Source organism: Drosophila willistoni, unplaced genomic scaffold (assembly GCF_018902025.1).
Source record: "Drosophila willistoni isolate 14030-0811.24 unplaced genomic scaffold, UCI_dwil_1.1 Seg6.1, whole genome shotgun sequence".
NCBI lineage: Eukaryota > Metazoa > Arthropoda > Insecta > Diptera > Drosophilidae > Drosophila > Drosophila willistoni.
In genome coordinates this window covers 151,494-174,976 of record NW_025814517.1, presented here as the reverse complement: position 1 = coordinate 174,976, position 23,483 = coordinate 151,494, and the positions used below count along the sequence as shown (strand labels likewise).

At 37.8% G+C, this 23,483-nt stretch overlaps 3 protein-coding genes across 7 annotated transcripts; all 3 read left to right on the top strand.

Annotated features, from left to right (window-relative positions):
• Window positions 1-5,033: 5,033 nt before the first annotated feature.
• On the top strand, window positions 5,034-6,095 carry LOC124461693. Of its 3 annotated transcripts, none has more exons than XM_047013197.1 (2): window positions 5,034-5,852; window positions 5,935-6,095. In XM_047013197.1, the coding sequence occupies exons 1-2, from the start codon at window positions 5,385-5,387 to the stop codon at window positions 5,941-5,943; spliced, it is 477 nt and encodes a 158-aa protein (XP_046869153.1). In that variant the 5' UTR covers window positions 5,034-5,384; the 3' UTR covers window positions 5,944-6,095. The 3 variants fall into 3 exon arrangements, with proteins under 3 accessions (XP_046869153.1, XP_046869151.1, XP_046869152.1); XM_047013195.1 differs by having other exon boundaries at window positions 5,920-6,095; XM_047013196.1 differs by having other exon boundaries at window positions 5,908-6,095.
• A 7,414-nt stretch (window positions 6,096-13,509) lies between these two features.
• Window positions 13,510-14,313, top strand: LOC124461695. 3 transcript variants are annotated; one of them, XM_047013200.1, is made up of 2 exons: window positions 13,510-14,073; window positions 14,156-14,313. In XM_047013200.1, the coding sequence occupies exons 1-2, from the start codon at window positions 13,606-13,608 to the stop codon at window positions 14,162-14,164; spliced, it is 477 nt and encodes a 158-aa protein (XP_046869156.1). In that variant the 5' UTR covers window positions 13,510-13,605; the 3' UTR covers window positions 14,165-14,313. The 3 variants fall into 3 exon arrangements, with proteins under 3 accessions (XP_046869156.1, XP_046869154.1, XP_046869155.1); XM_047013198.1 differs by having other exon boundaries at window positions 14,141-14,313; XM_047013199.1 differs by having other exon boundaries at window positions 14,129-14,313.
• Window positions 14,314-22,055: 7,742 nt separating this feature from the next.
• LOC124461696 (CCHC-type zinc finger nucleic acid binding protein-like) lies at window positions 22,056-22,341 on the top strand. The gene is made up of 2 exons (XM_047013201.1): window positions 22,056-22,246; window positions 22,301-22,341. The coding sequence occupies exons 1-2, from the start codon at window positions 22,064-22,066 to the stop codon at window positions 22,310-22,312; spliced, it is 195 nt and encodes a 64-aa protein (XP_046869157.1). The 5' UTR covers window positions 22,056-22,063; the 3' UTR covers window positions 22,313-22,341.
• The last annotated feature ends 1,142 nt before the right edge of the window (window positions 22,342-23,483 follow it).

Here is a 23,483-nt window from a genome sequence, read left to right as displayed (position 1 = left end):
TTGCTGTCTACTACGTCTTTCGTCATCAACAGAGTACATGCATACACACACAGACGCAACGCTACATAAAGTGTATGTGTATGCGTGCGTTGCTTTGCTTTGGGAATTAGGGAAGAAGAACAAATTGTAAAATAGAGAGTAAAATTGTTTTGTTTGTATATTGATGAATTGAATTTCAGTAAAATTATTATTACCAAGGACTGCAAGGGTATATAAACTTCGGCATAGCCGATGTTAGCTTCTTTGATATTTCTTATTAGTAACTAGCTGATCCAGCATCACGAAGATCTTTCAACGCTCTGTCCAGTGCCTCCAGTGACCTCTTATGGGCCATTGTGCATTCATCCCAAACAATCAATTTGAATACCTGTAGGCGAATAAAGCATGAAGTTTTATTATTATTTTCGATACATCATGTTGCTTACTTAGAAAACAGAGTTTTGCTGAAATACTGGCTATTTATAAGGTTTAAATTTGATATTCACAGACACACACTGTTAAAATACAGTCCGTTAATTAATTTAAAGCTTTCTCAAAAACTATATTTTTATACCCTTGCAAAAAGGGTATATTAATTTTGGTCAAAAGTGTGCAACGCATAGAAGGAAGCATTTCCGAGCATATAAAGTATATATATTCTTGATCAGCACGACGAGACGAGTTCAAATAGCCTCGTCCGTCCGTCCGTCCGTCCGTCCGTCTGGATCAACGCAAACTCCTCCTCGACCGTTGGAGCTACAGAGCTGAAATTTTGCATGTAGGCTTGTATATACTGCAGGCGTTGTATATCTCGGATTCAGCCGGATCGGATCACTATATCATAAGCTCCCATACAAATGGCAAAGTCACGAACAGTGACTTTTCTTAATAACTTCGTTATTTTCTGAGCTATTGTCGTGAAATTTAATATTGGTGAGTTAATTACACATATAAACGACTATGCCAACTATATCATATAGCTCCCATAGGAACGATCTTTCGAAAACAGTGACTTTTGTCAATAACTTCGTTACTTTTGACGCGATTGCTTTCAAATTAAACATTTGTTAGTTTAATATATCTGTTAATGACTGTGCTGAATTTGATAAAGATCGGGTAGCTATATCATATAGCTCCCATAGGAACGACCGGTGGAAAACAGTGACTTTGATAAGATTGTAGGCCGTTCTTTCGGACACATTAGCCCTTTTAGCTTAAACGTTTTTCCACTTTGATGGCTATAAAGGTAAGAAAAGAGTTACCAAAAAAATTGCAAGGGTATACAAACTTTGACGCGGTCGAGGTTAGCCCTCGCATGAGAAGCTGAGTTGATATAGCCATGTCCGTCTGTCCGTCTGTCCGTCCGTCCGTCCGTCTGTGCATATGCGTTTTACTCAGCCGTCTTAAGAGCTATCGGGCTGAAATTTTTTTTCGGTGTTTTTTATTACCCGGGAAAAATAAAGTATGAAAACCATCAGGATCGGACCACTATATCATATAGCTCTAGAAGAACTAGAAGAAACATTTTCATAAAAATTGGAGTATGCTATGAAATTTACATATGTGATAATATTGGATATAAAACCCCAGATCCCAAAATTTGAATGTGATCGGATAAATATAACACAAGTTACAGTCAATATATGTAATAATCGGCTCTGCTTCCAGCTCTGCCGGCAGCGCTGCTTGCTGTCTACTACGTCTTTCGTCATCAACAGAGTACATGCATACACACACAGACGCAACGCTACATAAAGTGTATGTGTATGCGTGCTTTGCTTTGGGAATTAGGGAAGAAGAACAAATTGTAAAATAGAGAGTAAAATTGTTTTGTTTGTATATTGATGAATTGAATTTCAGTAAAATTATTATTACCAAGGACTGCAAGGGTATATAAACTTCGGCATAGCCGATGTTAGCTTCTTTGATATTTCTTATTAGTAACTAGCTGACCCAGCATCACGAAGATCTTTCAACGCTCTGTCCAGTGCCTCCAGTGACCTCTTATGGGCCATTGTGCATTCATCCCAAACAATCAATTTGCATACCTGTGGGATCTTGGCCATTGCGCTATTTTTGGCGATGTTGCAAATTGGTGTTTCGGTGATTTGCATGTTTAGTTGTAATTTCAAGGCAGAATGTGCAGTTCGCCCGCGTTCTAGCAGAGTTGCAGCTATTCCAGTTTCGCGATCTTATTCTCGCCAAAAGCAATGAAATTAAAACCGTTTTCCCGGTTCCTCCGGGAGCATAAAGGAAATAAATTCCACCAGATTGAATCTTCACAGCTTCTATCAAAGTGTCGTACGCAGTTCTTTGTTGTTGATTTAATTGTGGAACATTTGTACGAACTGTTTCGGCCAATGCTTCAATGTCGTACTGATGTTCTCTTTGCAACTTGTGGTTTAATGCATCGTGCATATGACGATTGGGTGCCGTTATTCCCAAACACGACAATACTTTATTTGTCATCAATAAACACATATCTTCTATCATGATCAATGTGTAATTGTAAATTTCTTCAGTCATTTGTAGTGTAGGATTCAAAGTTTGATGGCGCGCACGATGCAAAACATCCTCAGACATGTCATCTCTATACTTAACCCACAAATCTTTTGGATTCGAGGGGAAACATTTCGATATGATAATCGCAAACAATGTACGAATTTGATGAGGCGACGAAGATATTACGGAATCCTTGAGCGTATCATCTCAGTGCGAATCGTTTTCAAGTAAATGTAATAGTTGACATGCCTCACGGTAAGTCGCACACAGCTGTCCATTAACTGTTCTCAGTTGTTTAAACGATGTCGGACCACGAACATTCACTAACAACAACCGCAAATAATAACATTCATCGTTATTTGATGTACTGTGTAGATGCGACCCAGAGCAGCTGAAGCAAATACACATGGATGTCCTTCAACGATTTCGATGATGCGTTCCATGTGTAATAGCGTGGCATGTCAGCATACAGCAAAGTGCGAGTAAAATCATCAGTTTGACAGACTGAGAAGAAACTTGTTAATGTTGTCGACGGTGGATGTGCCGCCCTGTCTGCCACGTTAGATTCATTAAAATAAACTCGTTGATTATTTTCTAAATGGACTGCCAAATGGAATACTGTAGGGGTCCTTCATGAATCGCAAATGAAAAAATACGCCAAATAGCTTTGTTGCTTACATAGCGACCCATCTGGTACTGTGATATTTCATCATTTGTATCGGTTACACCGAAGACAGCCATATCGCTACCTTAGATTCACCAGTGTATTTTAACGCCTTATAATATTTACAAATTTTCATTTCCGCAATTGTTACCGTTTTGTCGGCACAATAATCAATTGCCGGATCATAGTGGAATGCAGTTCGTTCAAGTATCACTGGAGCACTTCGTCTGCGGATTCGCTCAATTTCATTATGTCTAGCTTGCTGTTGTTGTGTTTGATGTGCACGATTTCGTTGCATTCTAAGCCTATCTCCTACATTGTCAATTACTAAAGAACGCAATTCTGACATAGCAATACGACTATTTTCTTGATCTGTCTGTCTCTGGTCATCAGTGCGGTTAACACATGAGGTAGCTCTTCCCACATTTGATTGACTACGACGACCAAAGTCTTCTCCTCGGCATCGTAAATTGTAATTAATCAAAATGAAAAAATTTCCCACTCATTTAGCAGTAAAGTGTCACTATCACAGAAAAGAGCACATTACTTGGAATGTCACTATCACAAAGGATCACCAAAGTAAAGAAAGTTCTCGCGCACTTAGCCACAAAGATAGATATAATATCGTAATAATACTTTTTTCCGTGCTCTGAAATGCGACAGGATGGATTGACATTTTAGTTGGTTGTCAAATTTAATGTCAAATATTATGATTGCGTTCAGAAATTTAACTTAATATTTATAATTTAATTTGTGACAAAACTTAAGATTTAACAACTGACAGATTAACAACTGACAGATTAACAACTAAAGTTAGCTAAAATTGAGTTTCTCGAAGCCGACACTATTTATGTACTATGTATTTTGAGACCATTCAATTTTGTCGCGTTCGCGATTCACCTTCACTTTTGTTGAGTTTCAGAACGCGATATTAGATCCTCCAACGCGTACGCGAATTTGAACTTTATGCAGCGGTAATAAATTACAAATTGACTCTCAATTTTATTTAGAAAAAATTTGTATGGGAAATAGAAAAATGCGGTTTTTTGAAGATTTTCCGAAAAATTATTCGAATTTTTGAGCCCATTGAGTGAGCCCATTTTATGATAAAATTGGCCTCTGATTTTGAATGTATAATTGAATTGTTGACCATTTGTATTAGTATTTCGAACTATTTCTGTTGATCCTAATGTAGCAGGCTTGCTCACGTAAGACGGCAGTACCTCTCTCTCATGTCTCAGAGAGAGAACATGCTCGTCTCTAAATGAGAGCGAAGTACGAGAGTGCGTCGAGTCAGTCTGGGTTGAACGAGCTTGCGAATCGGTCGTGCTAACGAGGATAAAAATCGTAGATCACATTTACTTATAATAAATATATATATAAACAATTCAAACGAAACAGCCTGTTACAATATCAGAAGTGGTCCTAACCCAAAACTATGAGTAACGCAGTTGAACTATCCGATTTATCCCTCGACCAACTAAAACAATGGCTATCAACTTTAAACATGCCAACAAACGGCTCAAGAAACGAATTAGTGCTTCGTCTGTATAGTGTGCCAGTCGAAACACGTGGTCTTGCCCCACCTGGTTGGAACGAACATGATAATTCAGAGCATAATTTAGACGACATCCAATTGAAGCCTAACCCATACCAATTAAATGAAGCGTCAATTGGCGACGCAATTCCGAGAAGCGTACAACAAGAAGCGGTAAACTCCAATTTCAACAACAACAACGATGTCGCGTTGGTTCAACAATTACTACAACAACTTCAACTGCTGATTCCTAGAATCGAGCATGGCCACGATTTGGGCAGATCTTTCCAGAATTCGGAAAACAATGGCAACGCCACTGGCAATGTTATCGATAACAACGTAGATAATGAGAATATCGATGACAGCAGCATTCCCATCAATGGCAACGCCACAGTCGAAGCCAAAAACCAATACTCTGGCAACTCAAACGGCGAATCGATGGGTATAGCTTTTTCACTGGCGAAGGAAGTATTAATAGACTTCAATGGCGAATCGTGCTCCAAAAAGTGGGTGGCTCAGCTTAAAAATATCGGTGAAGTGTATAACATAGGCAACACTCACTTACGAATGCTATTCATTTGCAAGATGAAAGGCAAGATGCATTCATGGCTTCATTCGGAGGTTACACGTATTCGCGAGCCAGTAGCAGTACTATGCGAACAGTTAATGGCAGCTTTTGGAGAGAAAATGTCCAAGTAACAAATGCGTCGTCATTTCGAACAGCGTAATTGGAAGTTTGGCGAAAAGTTTGCAGTTTATCTGGACGACAAACTAATGTTAGCCAACAATATTAACATCGATGAAGAGGAGCTCCTTGATAAAGTTATCGAGGGTATACCTGACAAGGGATTACGCACTCAAGCACGGATCCAATGTTTCGCCAACCCTAAGCAGATGTTAGCTGCTTTCGCTGAGATACATCTAGAGGACATTCGACGCGCAACTAAAAATGAAAACGAAACTGGCAGAGCAAACAAGCTCCAAGAGATGCGCTGTCGTAGATGTAACATTAAAGGACACCTGGTGAAGGACTGCAACAGGCCGGACCGTGTACCAGGCTCTTGTTTCATCTGTGGATCCATGGACCATTGGGCGGCCAAATGTCCAGATAGGAAGGGCAGCCGTGAAACTAATGGACTCAACCGTACGAACCAGAGCAGCAACAATTTCGTAAGAGAATTCATTATACATTTTGTAGATTCGCCAAGTAATTCCTTTATTGCAGCGTGCCTCATAGATTCGGGGAGTCCAGTTTCCTTAATCAAGAAGAAACATTTACCTAATCATTCATATCTTTATTCTGTCGAGCAATCTTATTAAGGGCTAAATGGAAGTCCTCTCATTACATTTGGAAAATTACTATGTTACGTTGTGAAAAATTCAATAAAGATTTACTTTTATTTACTCGTTATCAAAGACGAATCTATGAGTCGCGATGTAATTTTTGGAAGGGATTTTTGACATCATGTAATCTTAAATTGGATTTAGATTCTTTTGAAAAAAGTGCGCTAGTAACTTCTCAAAGCCACGATAACGTAAGAAAAGTTAATTTTAAAGAAATTGGAATGTTGACGTCAGAACATATGGAAAATGAAATTGTTAATATAAGTGTAACGGGTAATACAGAAAACAAAAATATTAATGCAAATGATAAAATTAATACAGAAAATGTTAAAGCAGATAAGGAAATTATTGAATACAATGTTATTAACAAAAGGACATGCATAGATAAAGAAATGACTTTAGAGTTTGAAAAGAATATCATTAAAGGTACAAATGAGGAAAAGTATAGGATTAAAGAAATTAAATTAAAGGAACCCCGTAGAGAGTCTGAAACAAATATGGGAGATAACTTTGAGAGGAGATTGTTAGAAATTTTTTACATAGACAATGAAAACTTAGAACCAGAATACGTGATCGGTGAAAACATAGATTATAAAACGGCTAAGAGTTTTGATAAGCTAGTCAGTGATAGGTATGTGAATGCGCAAAGACCGGATAAACCGAATATCAGATGTGAAATGAAATTAAACCTAGAAAATTGCAAACCATTTAGTTACGCACCAAGACGGTTATCATATTCTGAAAAGGAAAAACTACAGAAATTGTTAGATGAATATATAAGAGAAGAGTAAAAGAGAAGAGTCAGTAAAATACACGTCTTTCATCACGCCGCTTGGTCAATACGAGTTCCTAAGAATGCCAATGGGGATCAAGAATGCATCACATGTTTTCCAAAGGTTTTAAACCGAATTTTTGAAGACATGATCAGAAAAGGGCAGGTCCTAGTATACATGGATGATATAATGATAGTCAGTGCAAATACAACCGAGCACCTACAGACTCTAGAAGAAGTTTTTGATAGGTTAGTAAGAAACAAATTAAGACTACGAATGGACAAATGCGAGTTTTTCATGTCAAGTATAAAATACCTGGGATATAAAATCACAGAAAACAAAATATGTGCTGACGATAAAGGTTTGGATGCAGTAAAAAACTTTCCAGTGCCAGGCAATGTACACGCAGTGAAAAGTTTCTTAGGTTTGTGCTCCTACTTTAGAAGGATTATAAAAGACAAAGAATTTCAATTCGGAAAAGAGGAATTAGAATGCTTTCTCAACTTGAAGCAAATACTATTGGAAGCACCAGTATTGGCGATATATGACCCCAGAGACGATACAGAGCTTCATTGTGATGCAAGCGCATTAGGTTGGGTTGGGGGGGTCTTATTACAAAAGAAAGCGGATAAAAAACTACACCCAATATTTTATTTTTCGAAGAGAACAAGCGAGGTTGAGTCGAAGTATCACAGTTTTGAACTCGAAACGTTAGCGATTGTGTACTCCCTGCGCAGATTAGGATTTATGTCCAAGGAAAGAAATTTAAAATTTTAACTGACTGCAATTCTCTGACTCTTACACTAAATAAGATATTGACTCTTGAACTCCAAGAGTACGACTACGAGTTAGCGCATAGATCAGGGAAGCAAATGCAGCACGTAGACGCGTTAAGCAGATGCACCAATATCATGGTAATAGAACCGAATAGCTTCGAGCACAACCTAGTTATTTGCCAAGCAAAAGACTTAGAACTGAAAAAACTAAAGGAAATGCTAGAAAAATCAGAGCACAAATTGTTTGAAATGAGAAACGGAGTATTATACCGAAAGTCCAATGACAAAAAAATATTGTTCTACGTTCCAAAAGAAATGGAAAATCACGTTTTATACAAATACCACGACGAATTAGGCCATGTAGGTAGACACAAAATGTTGGACGCAATAGGCAAAAGTTATTGGTTCCCAAGTCTTAAGGATAAAGCAACGAGACATATAGAAAATTGTCTGAGATGCATAGTATTCTCACCTAAATGCGGCAAAGGCGATGGATTTCTGAACAGTATACTGAAAGGCGATAAACCTTTCGAGTTAATCCATATCGATCACTATGGACCAATAGAAGCTGGAAGGTCTAAAAAACACATATTTGCAGTAGTAGACGGTTTTACGAAATTCGTTAGGCTATATACAACAAAAACCACAAAAACAAAAGAAGCAATAGATGCTTTAAAAGCGTATTTTAGAAGTTATAGCAGGCCGAAATGCATAATATCTGACAGAGGGAGTTGTTTCACTTCGTCTGAATTCGAATCTTTTTGGTTGAAAAAAAGGTGCAGCACATTAAAATAGCAACGGGTTCCCCTCAGGCCAATGGGCAAGTAGAAAGAATAAACAGGAGTCTAGGGCCTATGCTGGCAAAGTTGACAGATCCAGATAAGGGGAATTATTGGGATACGGTTGTCGAAAACGTAGAGTATGCTTTAAATAATACAATTCACAGAAGTATAAAACAATACCCCAGTATAGTGTTATTTGGCATAGAACAAAGAGGACTAGTTACAGACGAACTGAAAGAAGAGATTAAAGAGCTAAGAAATACAGAAAATCAAATAAACCTTGAAATGATAAGAAAGAATGCAGCGTTAAACCAGCAAAAAGCACAAGCATCCAATGAAAGGTATTACAATAGTAAAAGAACAGGGCAAAAAGAATATAAAATAGGGGACCATGTCATGGTTAAAAGTACAACGGGACAGTACAACGGGAATATCTCGAAAATTAATACCAAAAAACAAAGGACCATATGTAGTAGATAAAGTCCTGAAAAACAACAGATTTTACTGAAGGATGTAGAGGGATTTCAACTTTAACGTAACCCTTATCAGAGAGTATGGTGTGGCCAAAATATTAAGCCCTGGTTAAGAACTTGAAATAGTTGACTTTAATGTAATCATAAACTTTTGTTTTAATAATTGATGTAAGATATAAATAAAAGAAAAAATGTATGTAATAGTTTGTAAAATATAAACAAAAAAAATAAAAATGTATAGCTCGTAAGATATGAAAAAATGTATACCACCCAAGATCAGGAGATCTTATTTTGTCAGGACGGCCGAATTGTATCAGGCTTGCTCACGTAAGACGGTAGTACCTCTCTCTCATGTCTCAGAGAGAGAACATGCTCGTCTCTAAATGAGAGCGAAGTACGAGAGAGCGTCGAGTCAGTCTGGGTTGAACGAGCTTGCGGATCGGTCATGCTAACGAGGATAAAAATCATAGATCACATTTACTTATAATAAATATATATATAAACAATTCAAACGAAACAGCCTATTACACTAACGATATCATTTGAAAGCATGAATTGAATTGGTAAATTAAAATTGTTATTATTGGTCCCGCCAACAGAGCCATTGTGTTTCCTGCTTTATGGGGAAACACTAGAAATATGACATTTTCTAGCGAACACTTAAAAATACATTGTCCGCTTCCAAGTAACTTCATTCGGTTCTATGGACGAGGAATGTCCGCATTGTCATGCTCTGAAATTCAAAAATGAGCCAGCTGGAATGTATGCGCGTCAGGAAAAGTGCAACTACCTGAAATTGAAACACCACCTGAACCATTAAACGGATTTCTTATCGACATGGATCCAGATTCTAACGTCTTCCTGAAGTCAATTCGAAGATTCAATTCGAAGATTCAATTCATGCTTTCAAATGATATCGTTAGGATCAACAGAAATAGTTCGAAATACTAATACAAATGGTCAACAACTCAATTATACATTCAAAATCAGAGGCCAGTTTTATCATAAAATGGGCTCACTGCTGCCAATGCCAAACGAACCACATAAATTCCTACAAATCTAATTAATGGGTAGGTAATGTGATGAATCAGGACGATGTGTCCACTGCAACTTTATTATTTTCAATGTCTAACAACTGCTTCGCAAACACATTTGCAGTTTCATCTTGTTGCAAAAATACTCGCATATTAGTTGTTAAGTGGAGTGTCTTTACGAACTGCCACAAATTTGATGATTTTAGGCATGCATTTAGTTCATCAGCAACATTTGATCGGGGAATAACTTGAAGAGTCTGACGAAAATCACCTGACAACAGAATCATGGCCCCACCGAAAATGTTTTGGTTGTCACGAAGATCTTTCAACGTTCTGTCCAGTGCCTCCAGTGACCTCTTGTGGCCATTGTGCATTCATCCCAAACAATCAATTTGCATACCTGTGGGATCTTGGCCATTGCGCTATTTTTGGCGATGTTGCAAATTGGTGTTTCGGTGATTTGCATGTTTAGTTGTAATTTCAAGGCAGAATGTGCAGTTCGCCCGCGTTCTAGCAGAGTTGCAGCTATTCCAGTTTCGCGATCTTATTCTCGCCAAAAGCAATGAAATTAAAACCGTTTTCCCGGTTCCTCCGGGAGCATCAAGGAAATAAATTCCACCAGATCGAATGTTCACAGCTTCTATCAAAGTGTCGTACGCAGTTCTTTGTTGTTGATTTAATTGTGGAACATTTGTACGAACTGTTTCGGCCAATGCTTCAATGTCGTACTGATGTTCTCTTTGCAACTTGTGGTTTAATGCATCGTGCATATGACGATTGGGTGCTGTTATTCCCAAACACGACAATACTTTATTTGTCATCAATAAACACATATCTTCTATCATGATCAATGTGTAATTGTAAATTTCTTCAGTCATTTGTAGTGTAGGATTCAAAGTTTGACGGCGCGCACGATGCAAAACATCCTCAGACATGTCATCTCTATACTTAACCCACAAATCTTTTGGATTCGAGGGGAAACATTTCGATATGATAATCGCAAACAATGTACGAATTTGATGAGGCGACGAAGATATTACGGAATCCTTGAGCGTATCATCTCAGTGCGAATCGTTTTCAAGTAAATGTAATAGTTGACATGCCTCACGGTAAGTCGCACACAGCTGTCCATTAACTGTTCTCAGTTGTTTAAACGATGTCGGACCACGAACATTCACTAACAACAACCGCAAATAATAACATTCATCGTTATTTGGATGTACTGTGTAGATGCGACCCAGAGCCGCTGAAGCAAATACACATGGATGTCCTTCAACGATTTCGATGATGCGTTCCATGTGTAATAGCGTGGCATGTCAGCATACAGCAAAGTGCGAGTAAAATCATCAGTTTGACAGACTGAGAAGAAACTTGTTAATGTTGTCGACGGTGGATGTGCCGCCCTGTCTGCCACGTTAGATTCATTAAAATAAACTCGTTGATTATTTTCTAAATGGACTGCCAAATGGAATACTGTAGGGGGTCCTTCATGAATCGCAAATGAAAAAATACGCCAAATAGCTTTGTTGCTTACATAGCGACCCATCTGGTACTGTGATATTTCATCATTTGTATCGGTTACACCGAAGACAGCCATATCGCTACCTTAGATTCACCAGTGTATTTTAACGCCTTATAATATTTACAAATTTTCATTTCCGCAATTGTTACCGTTTTGTCGGCACAATAATCAATTGCCGGATCATAGTGGAATGCAGTTCGTTCAAGTATCACTGGAGCACTTCGTCTGCGGATTCGCTCAATTTCATTATGTCTAGCTTGCTGTTGTTGTGTTTGATGTGCACGATTTCGTTGCATTCTAAGCCTATCTCCTACATTGTCAATTACTAAAGAACGCAATTCTGACATAGCAATACGACTATTTTCTTGATCTGTCTGTCTCTGGTCATCAGTGCGGTTAACACATGAGGTAGCTCTTCCCACATTTGATTGACTACGACGACCAAAGTCTTCTCCTCGGCATCGTAAATTGTAATTAATCAAAATGAAAAAATTTCCCACTCATTTAGCAGTAAAGTGTCACTATCACAGAAAAGAGCACATTACTTGGAATGTCACTATCACAAAGGATCACCAAAGTAAAGAAAGTTCTCGCGCACTTAGCCACAAAGATAGATATAATATCTAATAATACTTTTTTCCGTGCTCTGAAATGCGACAGGATGGATTGACATTTTAGTTGGTTGTCAAATTTAATGTCAAATATTATGATTGCGTTCAGAAATTTAACTTAATATTTATAATTTAATTTGTGACAAAACTTAAGATTTAACAACTGACAGATTAACAACTGACAGATTAACAACTAAAGTTAGCTAAAATTGAGTTTCTCGAAGCCGACACTATTTATGTACTATGTATTTTGAGACCATTCAATTTTGTCGCGTTCGCGATTCACCTTCACTTTTGTTGAGTTTCAGAACGCGATAATCCCCAACGCGTACGGAATTGACTTAGCAGGTAATAAATTACAAATTGACTCTCAATTTTATTTAGAAAAAATTTGTATGGGAAATAGAAAAATGCGGTTTTTGAAGATTTTCCGAAAAATTATTCGAATTTTTGAGCCCATTGAGTGAGCCCATTTTATGATAAAATTGGCCTCTGATTTTGAATGTATAATTGAATTGTTGACCATTTGTATTAGTATTTCGAACTATTTCTGTTGATCCTAATGTAGCAGGCTTGCTCACGTAAGACGGCAGTACCTCTCTCTCATGTCTCAGAGAGAGAACATGCTCGTCTCTAAATGAGAGCGAAGTACGAGAGTGCGTCGAGTCAGTCTGGGTTGAACGAGCTTGCGAATCGGTCGTGCTAACGAGGATAAAAATCGTAGATCACATTTACTTATAATAAATATATATATAAACAATTCAAACGAAACAGCCTGTTACAATATCAGAAGTGGTCCTAACCCAAAACTATGAGTAACGCAGTTCAACTATCCGATTTAACCCTCGACCAACTAAAACAATGGCTATCAACTTTAAACATGCCAACAAACGGCTCAAGAAACGAATTAGTGCTTCGTCTGTATAGTGTGCCAGTCGAAACACGTGGTCTTGCCCCACCTGGTTGGAACGAACATGATAATTCAGAGCATAATTTAGACGACATCCAATTGAAGCCTAACCCATACCAATTAAATGAAGCGTCAATTGGCGACGCAATTCCGAGAAGCGTACAACAAGAAGCGGTAAACTCCAATTTCAACAACAACAACGATGTCGCGTTGGTTCAACAATTACTACAACAACTTCAACTGCTGATTCCTAGAATCGAGCATGGCCACGATTTGGGCAGATCTTTCCAGAATCGGAAAACAATGGCAACGCCACTGGCAATGTTATCGATAACAACGTAGATAATGAGAATATCGATGACAGCAGCATTCCCATCAATGGCAACGCCACAGTCGAAGCCAAAACCAATACTCTGGCAACTCAAACGGCGAATCGATGGGTATAGCTTTTTCACTGGCAAAGGAAGTATTAATAGACTCAATGGCGAATCGTGCTCCAAAAAGTGGGTGGCTCAGCTTAAAAATATCGGTGAAGTGTATAACATAGGCAACACTCACTTACGAATGCTATTCATTTGCAAGATGAAAGCCAAGAGCATTCATGGCTTCATTCGGAGGTTACACGTATTCGCGAGCCAGTAGCAGTACTATGCGAACAGTTAATGGCAGCTTTTGGAGAGAAAATGTCCAAGTAACAAATGCGTCGTCATTTCGAACAGCGTAATTGGAAGTTTGGCGAAAAGTTTGCAGTTTATCTGGACGACAAACTAATGTTAGCCAACAATATTAACATCGATGAAGAGGAGCTCCTTGATAAAGTTATCGAGGGTATACCTGACAAGGGATTACGCACTCAAGCACGGATCCAATGTTTCGCCAACCCTAAGCAGATGTTAGCTGCTTTCGCTGAGATACATCTAGAGGACATTCGACGCGCAACTAAAAATGAAAACGAAACTGGCAGAGCAAACAAGCTCCAAGAGATGCGCTGTCGTAGATGTAACATTAAAGGACACCTGGTGAAGGACTGCAACAGGCCGGACCGTGTACCAGGCTCTTGTTTCATCTGTGGATCCATGGACCATTGGGCGGCCAAATGTCCAGATAGGAAGGGCAGCCGTGAAACTAATGGACTCAACCGTACGAACCAGAGCAGCAACAATTTCGTAAGAGAATTCATTATACATTTTGTAGATTCGCCAAGTAATTCCTTTATTGCAGCGTGCCTCATAGATTCGGGGAGTCCAGTTTCCTTAATCAAGAAGAAACATTTACCTAATCATTCATATCTTTATTCTGTCGAGCAATCTTATTAAGGGCTAAATGGAAGTCCTCTCATTACATTTGGAAAATTACTATGTTACGTTGTGAAAAATTCAATAAAGATTACTTTTATTTACTCGTTATCAAAGACGAATCTATGAGTCGCGATGTAATTTTTGGAAGGGATTTTTTGACATCATGTAATCTTAAATTGGATTTAGATTCTTTTGAAAAAAGTGCGCTAGTAACTTCTCAAAGCCACGATAACGTAAGAAAAGTTAATTTTAAAGAAATTGGAATGTTGACGTCAGAACATATGGAAAATGAAATTGTTAATATAAGTGTAACGGGTAATACAGAAAACAAAAATATTAATGCAAATGATAAAATTAATACAGAAAATGTTAAAGCAGATAAGGAAATTATTGAATACAATGTTATTAACAAAAGGACATGCATAGATAAAGAAATGACTTTAGAGTTTGAAAAGAATATCATTAAAGGTACAAATGAGGAAAAGTATAGGATTAAAGAAATTAAATTAAAGGAACCCCGTAGGAGTCTGAAACAAATATGGGAGATAACTTTGAAGGAGATTGTTAGAAATTTTTTACATAGACAATGAAAACTTAGAACCAGAATACGTGATCGGTGAAAACATAGATTATAAAACGGCTAAGAGTTTTGATAAGCTAGTCAGTGATAGGTATGTGAATGCGCAAAGACCGGATAAACCGAATATCAGATGTGAAATGAAATTAAACCTAGAAAATTGCAAACCATTTAGTTACGCACCAAGACGGTTATCATATTCTGAAAAGGAAAAACTACAGAAATTGTTAGATGAATATATAAGAGAAGAGTAAAAGAGAAGAGTCAGTAAAATACACGTCTTTCATCACGCCGCTTGGTCAATACGAGTTCCTAAGAATGCCAATGGGATCAAGAATGCATCACATGTTTTCCAAAGGTTTTAAACCGAATTTTTGAAGACATGATCAGAAAAGGGCAGGTCCTAGTATACATGGATGATATAATGATAGTCAGTGCAAATACAACCGAGCACCTACAGACTCTAGAAGAAGTTTTGATAGGTAGTAAGAAACAAATTAAGACTACGAATGGACAAATGCGAGTTTTTCATGTCAAGTATAAAAACCTGGGATATAAAATCACAGAAAACAAAATATGTGCTGACGATAAAGGTTTGGATGCAGTAAAAAACTTTCCAGTGCCAGGCAATGTACACGCAGTGAAAAGTTTCTTAGGTTTGTGCTCCTACTTTAGAAGGATTATAAAAGACAAAGAATTTCAATTCGGAAAAGAGGAATTAGAATGCTTTCTCAACTTGAAGCAAATACTATTGGAAGCACCAGTATTGGCGATATATGACCCAGAGACGATACAGAGCTTCATTGTGATGCAAGCGCATTAGGTTGGTTGGGGGGGTCTTATTACAAAAGAAAGCGGATAAAAAACTACACCCAATATTTTATTTTTCGAAGAGAACAAGCGAGGTTGAGTCGAAGTATCACAGTTTTGAACTCGAAACGTTAGCGATTGTGTACTCCCTGCGCAGATTTAGGATTTATGTCCAGGAAAGAAATTTAAAATTTAACTGACTGCAATTCTCTGACTCTTACACTAAATAAGATATTGACTCTTGAACTCCAAGAGTACGACTACGAGTTAGCGCATAGATCAGGGAAGCAAATGCAGCACGTAGACGCGTTAAGCAGATGCACCAATATCATGGTAATAGAACCGAATAGCTTCGAGCACAACCTAGTTATTTGCCAAGCAAAAGACTTAGAACTGAAAAAACTAAAGAAATGCTAGAAAAATCAGAGCACAAATTGTTTGAAATGAGAAACGGAGTATTATACCGAAAGTCCAATGACAAAAAAAATATTGTTCTACGTTCCAAAAGAAATGGAAAATCACGTTTTATACAAATACCACGACGAATTAGGCCATGTAGGTAGACACAAAATGTTGGACGCAATAGGCAAAAGTTATTGGTTCCCAAGTCTTAAGGATAAAGCAACGAGACATATAGAAATTGTCTGAGATGCATAGTATTCTCACCTAAATGCGGCAAAGGCGATGGATTTCTGAACAGTATACTGAAAGGCGATAAACCTTTCGAGTTAATCCATATCGATCACTATGGACCAATAGAAGCTGGAAGGTCTAAAAAACACATATTTGCAGTAGTAGACGGTTTTACGAAATTCGTTAGGCTATATACAACAAAAACCACAAAAACAAAAGAAGCAATAGATGCTTTAAAAGCGTATTTTAGAAGTTATAGCAGGCCGAAATGCATAATATCTGACAGAGGGAGTTGTTTCACTTCGTCTGAATTCGAATCTTTTTTGGTTGAAAAAAAGTGCAGCACATTAAAATAGCAACGGGTTCCCTCAGGCCAATGGGCAAGTAGAAAGAATAAACAGGAGTCTAGGCCTATGCTGGCAAAGTTGACAGATCCAGATAAGGGAATTATTGGGATACGGTTGTCGAAAACGTAGAGTATGCTTTAAATAATACAATTCACAGAAGTATAAAACAATACCCCAGTATAGTGTTATTTGGCATAGAACAAAGAGGACTAGTTACAGACGAACTGAAAGAAGAGATTAAAAGCTAAGAAATACAGAAAATCAAATAAACCTTGAAATGATAAGAAAGAATGCAGCGTTAAACCAGCAAAAAGCACAAGCATCCAATGAAAGGTATTACAATAGTAAAAGAACAGGGCAAAAAGAATATAAAATAGGGGACCATGTCATGGTTAAAAGTACAACGGGACAGTACAACGGGAATATCTCGAAAATTAATACCAAAAACAAAGGACCATATGTAGTAGATAAAGTCCTGAAAAACAACAGATTTTTACTGAAGGATGTAAGGGATTTCAACTTTAACGTAACCCTTATCAGAGAGTATGGTGTGGCCAAAATATTAAGCCCTGGTTAGAACTTGAAATAGTTGACTTAATGTAATCATAAACTTTTGTTTTAATAATTGATGTAAGATATAAATAAAAGAAAAAATGTATGTAATAGTTTGTAAATATAAACAAAAAAAATAAAAATGTATAGCTCGTAAGATATGAAAAATGTATACCACCCAAGATCAGGAGATCTTATTTTGTCAGGACGGCCGAATTGTATCAGGCTTGCTCACGTAAGACGGTAGTACCTCTCTCTCATGTCTCAGAGAGAGAACATGCTCGTCTCTAAATGAGAGCGAATACGAGAGAGCGTCCGAGTCAGTCTGGGTTGAACGAGCTTGCGATCGGTCATGCTAACGAGGATAAAATCATAGATCACATTTACTTATAATAAATATATATATAAACAATTCAAACGAAACAGCCTATTACACTAACGATATCATTTGAAAGCATGAATTGAATTGGTAAATTAAAATTGTTATTATTGGTCCCGCCAACAGAGCCATTGTGTTTCCTGCTTTATGGGGAAACACTAGAAATATGACATTTTCTAGCGAACACTTAAAAATACATTGTCCGCTTCCAAGTAACTTCATTCGGTTCTATGGACGAGAATGTCCGCATTGTCATGCTCTGAAATTCAAAAATGAGCCAGCTGGAATGTATGCGCGTCAGGAAAAGTGCAACTACCTGAAATTGAAACACCACCTGAACCATTAAACGGATTTCTTATCGACATGGATCCAGATTCTAACGTCTTCCTGAAGTCAATTCGAAGATTCAATTCGAAGATTCAATTCATGCTTTCAAATGATATCGTTAGGATCAACAGAAATAGTTCGAAATACTAATACAAATGGTCAACAACTCAATTATACATTCAAAATCAGAGGCCAGTTTTATCATAAAAAGGGCTCACTGCTGCCAATGCCAAACGAACCACATAAATTCCCTACAAATCTAATTAATGGTAGGTAATGTGATGAATCAGGACGATGTGTCCACTGCAACTTTATTATTTTCAATGTCTAACAACTGCTTCGCAAACACATTTGCAGTTTCATCTTGTTGCAAAAATACTCGCATATTAGTTGTTAAGTGGAGTGTCTTTACGAACTGCCACAAATTTGATGATTTTAGGCATGCATTTAGTTCATCAGCAACATTTGATCGGGAATAACTTGAAGAGTCTGACGAAAATCACCTGACAACAGAATCATGGCCCCACCGAAAATGTTTTGGTTGTCACGAAGATCTTTCAACGTTCTGTCCAGTGCCTCCAGTGACCTCTTGTGGCCATTGTGCATTCATCCCAAACAATCAATTTGCATACCTGTGGATCTTGGCCATTGCGCTATTTTTGGCGATGTTGCAAATTGGTGTTTCGGTGATTTGCATGTTTAGTTGTAATTTCAAGGCAGAATGTGCAGTTCGCCCGCGTTCTAGCAGAGTTGCAGCTATTCCAGTTTCGCGATCTTATTCTCGCCAAAAGCAATGAAATTAAAACCGTTTTCCCGGTTCCTCCGGGAGCATCAAGGAAATAAATTCCACCAGATGGAATGTTCACAGCTTCTATCAAAGTGTCGTACGCAGTTCTTTGTTGTTGATTTAATTGTGGAACATTTGTACGAACTGTTTCGGCCAATGCTTCAATGTCGTACTGATGTTCTCTTTGCAACTTGTGGTTTAATGCATCGTGCATATCACGATTGGGTGCTGTTATTCCCAAACACGACAATACTTTATTTGTCATCAATAAACACATATCTTCTATCATGATCAATGTGTAATTGTAAATTTCTTCAGTCATTTGTAGTGTAGGATTCAAAGTTTGACGGCGCGCACGATGCAAAACATCCTCAGACATGTCATCTCTATACTTAACCCACAAATCTTTTGGATTCGAGGGGAAACATTTCGATATGATAATCGCAAACAATGTACGAATTTGATGAGGCGACGAAGATATTACGGAATCCTTGAGCGTATCATCTCAGTGCGAATCGTTTTCAAGTAAATGTAATAGTTGACATGCCTCACGGTAAGTCGCACACAGCTGTCCATTACTGTTCTCAGTTGTTTAAACGATGTCGGACCACGAACATTCACTAACAACAACCGCAAATAATAACATTCATCGTTATTTGGATGTACTGTGTAGATGCGACCCAGAGCCGCTGAAGCAAATACACATGGATGTCCTTCAACGATTTCGATGATGCGTTCCATGTGTAATAGCGTGGCATGTCAGCATACAGCAAAGTGCGAGTAAAATCATCAGTTTGACAGACTGAGAAGAAACTTGTTAATGTTGTCGACGGTGGATGTGCCGCCCTGTCTGCCACGTTAGATTCATTAAAATAAACTCGTTGATTATTTTCTAAATGGACTGCCAAATGGAATACTGTAGGGGTCCTTCATGAATCGCAAATGAAAAAATACGCCAAATAGCTTTGTTGCTTACATAGCGACCCATCTGGTACTGTGATATTTCATCATTTGTATCGGTTACACCGAAGACAGCCATATCGCTACCTTAGATTCACCAGTGTATTTTAACGCCTTATAATATTTACAAATTTTCATTTCCGCAATTGTTACCGTTTTGTCGGCACAATAATCAATTGCCGGATCATAGTGGAATGCAGTTCGTTCAAGTATCACTGGAGCACTTCGTCTGCGGATTCGCTCAATTTCATTATGTCTAGCTTGCTGTTGTTGTGTTTGATATGCACGATTTCGTTGCATTCTAAGCCTATCTCCTACATTGTCAATTACTAAAGAACGCAATTCTGACATAGCAATACGACTATTTTCTTGATCTGTCTGTCTCTGTCATCAGTGCGTTAACACATGAGGTAGCTCTTCCCACATTTGATTGACTACGACGACCAAAGTCTTCTCCTCGGCATCGTAAATTGTAATTAATCAAAATGAAAAAATTTCCCACTCATTTAGCAGTAAAGTGTCACTATCACAGAAAAGAGCACATTACTTGGAATGTCACTATCACAAAGGATCACCAAAGTAAAGAAAGTTCTCGCGCACTTAGCCACAAAGATAGATATAATAATACTTTTTCCGTGCTCTGAAATGCGACAGGATGGATTGACATTTAGTTGGTTGTCAAATTTAATGTCAAATATTATGATTGCGTTCAGAAATTAACTTAATATTTATAATTTAATTTGTGACAAAACTTAAGATTTAACAACTGACAGATTAACAACTGACAGATTAACAACTAAAGTTAGCTAATTGAGTTTCTCGAAGCCGACACTATTTATGTACTATGTATTTTGAGACCATTCAATTTTGTCGCGTTCGCGATTCACCTTCACTTTTGTTGAGTTTCAGAACGCGATATTAATCTCAACGACGCGAATTGAACTACACAATAATACAAATTGACTCTCAATTTTATTTAGAAAAAATTTGTATGGGAAATAGAAAAATGCGGTTTTTGAAGATTTTCCGAAAAATTATTCGAATTTTTGAGCCCATTGAGTGAGCCCATTTTATGATAAAATTGGCCTCTGATTTTGAATGTATAATGAATTGTTGACCATTTGTATTAGTATTTCGAACTATTTCTGTTGATCCTAATGTAGCAGGCTTGCTCACGTAAGACGGCAGTACCTCTCTCTCATGTCTCAGAGAGAGAACATGCTCGTCTCTAAATGAGAGCGAAGTACGAGAGGCGTCGAGTCAGTCTGGGTTGAACGAGCTTGCGATCGGTCGTGCTAACGAGGATAAAAATCGTAGATCACATTTACTTATAATAAATATATATATAAACAATTCAAACGAAACAGCCTGTTACAATATCAGAAGTGGTCCTAACCCAAAACTATGAGTAACGCAGTTCAACTATCCGATTTAACCCTCGACCAACTAAAACAATGGCTATCAACTTTAAACATGCCAACAAACGGCTCAAGAAACGAATTAGTGCTTCGTCTGTATAGTGTGCCAGTCGAAACACGTGGTCTTGCCCCACCTGGTTGGAACGAACATGATAATTCAGAGCATAATTTAGACGACATCCAATTGAAGCCTAACCCATACCAATTAAATGAAGCGTCATTGGCGACGCAATTCCGAGAAGCGTACAACAAGAAGCGGTAAACTCCAATTTCAACAACAACAACGATGTCGCGTTGGTTCAACAATTACTACAACAACTTCAACTGCTGATTCCTAGAATCGAGCATGGCCACGATTTGGGCAGATCTTTCCAGAATCGGAAAACAATGGCAACGCCACTGGCAATGTTATCGATAACAACGTAGCTAATGAGAATATCGATGACAGCAGCATTCCCATCAATGGCAACGCCACAGTCGAAGCCAAAACCAATACTCTGGCAACTCAAACGGCTAATCGATGGGTATAGCTTTTTCACTGACAAGGAAGTATTAATGGACTTCAATGGCGAATCGTGCTCCAAAAAGTGGGTGGCTCAGCTTAAAAATATCGGTGAAGTGTATAGCATAGGCAACACTCACTTACGAATGCTATTCATTTGCAAGATGAAAGCCAAGACGCATTCATGGCTTCATTCGGAGGTTACACGTATTCGCGAGCCAGTAGCAGTACTATGCGAACAGTTAATGGCAGCTTTTGGAGAGAAAATGTCCAAGTAACAAATGCGTCGTCATTTCGAACAGCGTAATTGGAAGTTTGGCGAAAAGTTTGCAGTTTATCTGGACGACAAACTAATGTTAGCCAACAATATTAACATCGATGAAGAGGAGCTCCTTGATAAAGTTATCGAGGGTATACCTGACAAGGGATTACGCACTCAAGCACGGATCCAATGTTTCGCCAACCCTAAGCAGATGTTAGCTGCTTTCGCTGAGATACATCTAGAGGACAATCGACGCGCAACTAAAAATGAAAACGAAACTGGCGGAGCAAACAAGCTCCAAGAGATGCGCTGTCGTAGATGTAACATTAAAGGACACCTGGTGAAGGACTGCAACAGGCCGGACCGTGTACCAGGCTCTTGTTTCATCTGTGGATCCATGGACCATTGGGCGGCCAAATGTCCAGATAGGAAGGGCAGCCGTGAAACTAATGGACTCAACCGTACGAACCAGAGCAGCAACAATTTCGTAAGAGAATTCATTATACATTTGTAGATTCGCCAAGTAATTCCTTTATTGCAGCGTGCCTCATAGATTCGGGGAGTCCAGTTTCCTTTATCAAGAAGAAGCATTTACCTAATCATTCATATCTTTATTCTGTCGAGCAATCTTATCAAGGGCTAAATGGAAGTCCTCTCATTACATTTGGAAAATTACTATGTTACGTTGTGAAAAATTCAATAAAGATTTACTTTTATTTACTCGTTATCAAAGACGAATCTATGAGTCGCGATGTAATTTTGGAAGGGATTTTTGACATCATGTAATCTTAAATTGGATTTAGATTCTTTTGAAAAAAGTGCGCTAGTAACTTCTCAAAGCCACGATAACGTAAGAAAAGTTAATTTTAAAGAAATTGGAATGTTGACGTCAGAACATATGGAAAATGAAATTGTTAATATAAGTGTAACGGGTAATACAGAAAACAAAAATATTAATGCAAATGATAAAATTAATACAGAAAATGTTAAAGCAGATAAGGAAATTATTGAATACAATGTTATTAACAAAAGGACATGCATAGATAAAGAAATGACTTTAGAGTTTGAAAAGAATATCATTAAAGGTACAAATGAGGAAAAGTATAGGATTAAAGAAATTAAATTAAAGGAACCCCGTAGTGAGTCTGAAACAAATATGGAAGATAACTTTGAGAGGAGAATGTTAGAAATTTTTTACATCGACAATGAAAACCCAGAACCAGAATACGTAATCGGTGAAAACATAGATTATAAAACGGCTAAGAGTTTTGATAAGCTAGTCAGTGATAGGTATGTGAATGCGCAAAGACCGGATAAACCGAATATCAGATGTGAAATGAAATTAAACCTAGAAAATTGCAAACCATTTAGTTACGCACCAAGACGGTTATCATATTCTGAAAAGGAAAAACTACAGAAATTGTTAGATGAATATATAAGAGAAGAGTAAAAGAGAAGAGTCAGTAAAATACACGTCTTTCATCACGCCGCTTGGTCAATACGAGTTCCTAAGAATGCCAATGGGATCAAGAATGCATCACATGTTTTCCAAAGGTTTTAAACCGAATTTTTGAAGACATGATCAGAAAAGGGCAGGTCCTAGTATACATGGATGATATAATGATAGTCAGTGCAAATACAACCGAGCACCTACAGACTCTAGAAGAAGTTTTTGATAGGTTAGTAAGAAACAAATTAAGACTACGAATGGACAAATGCGAGTT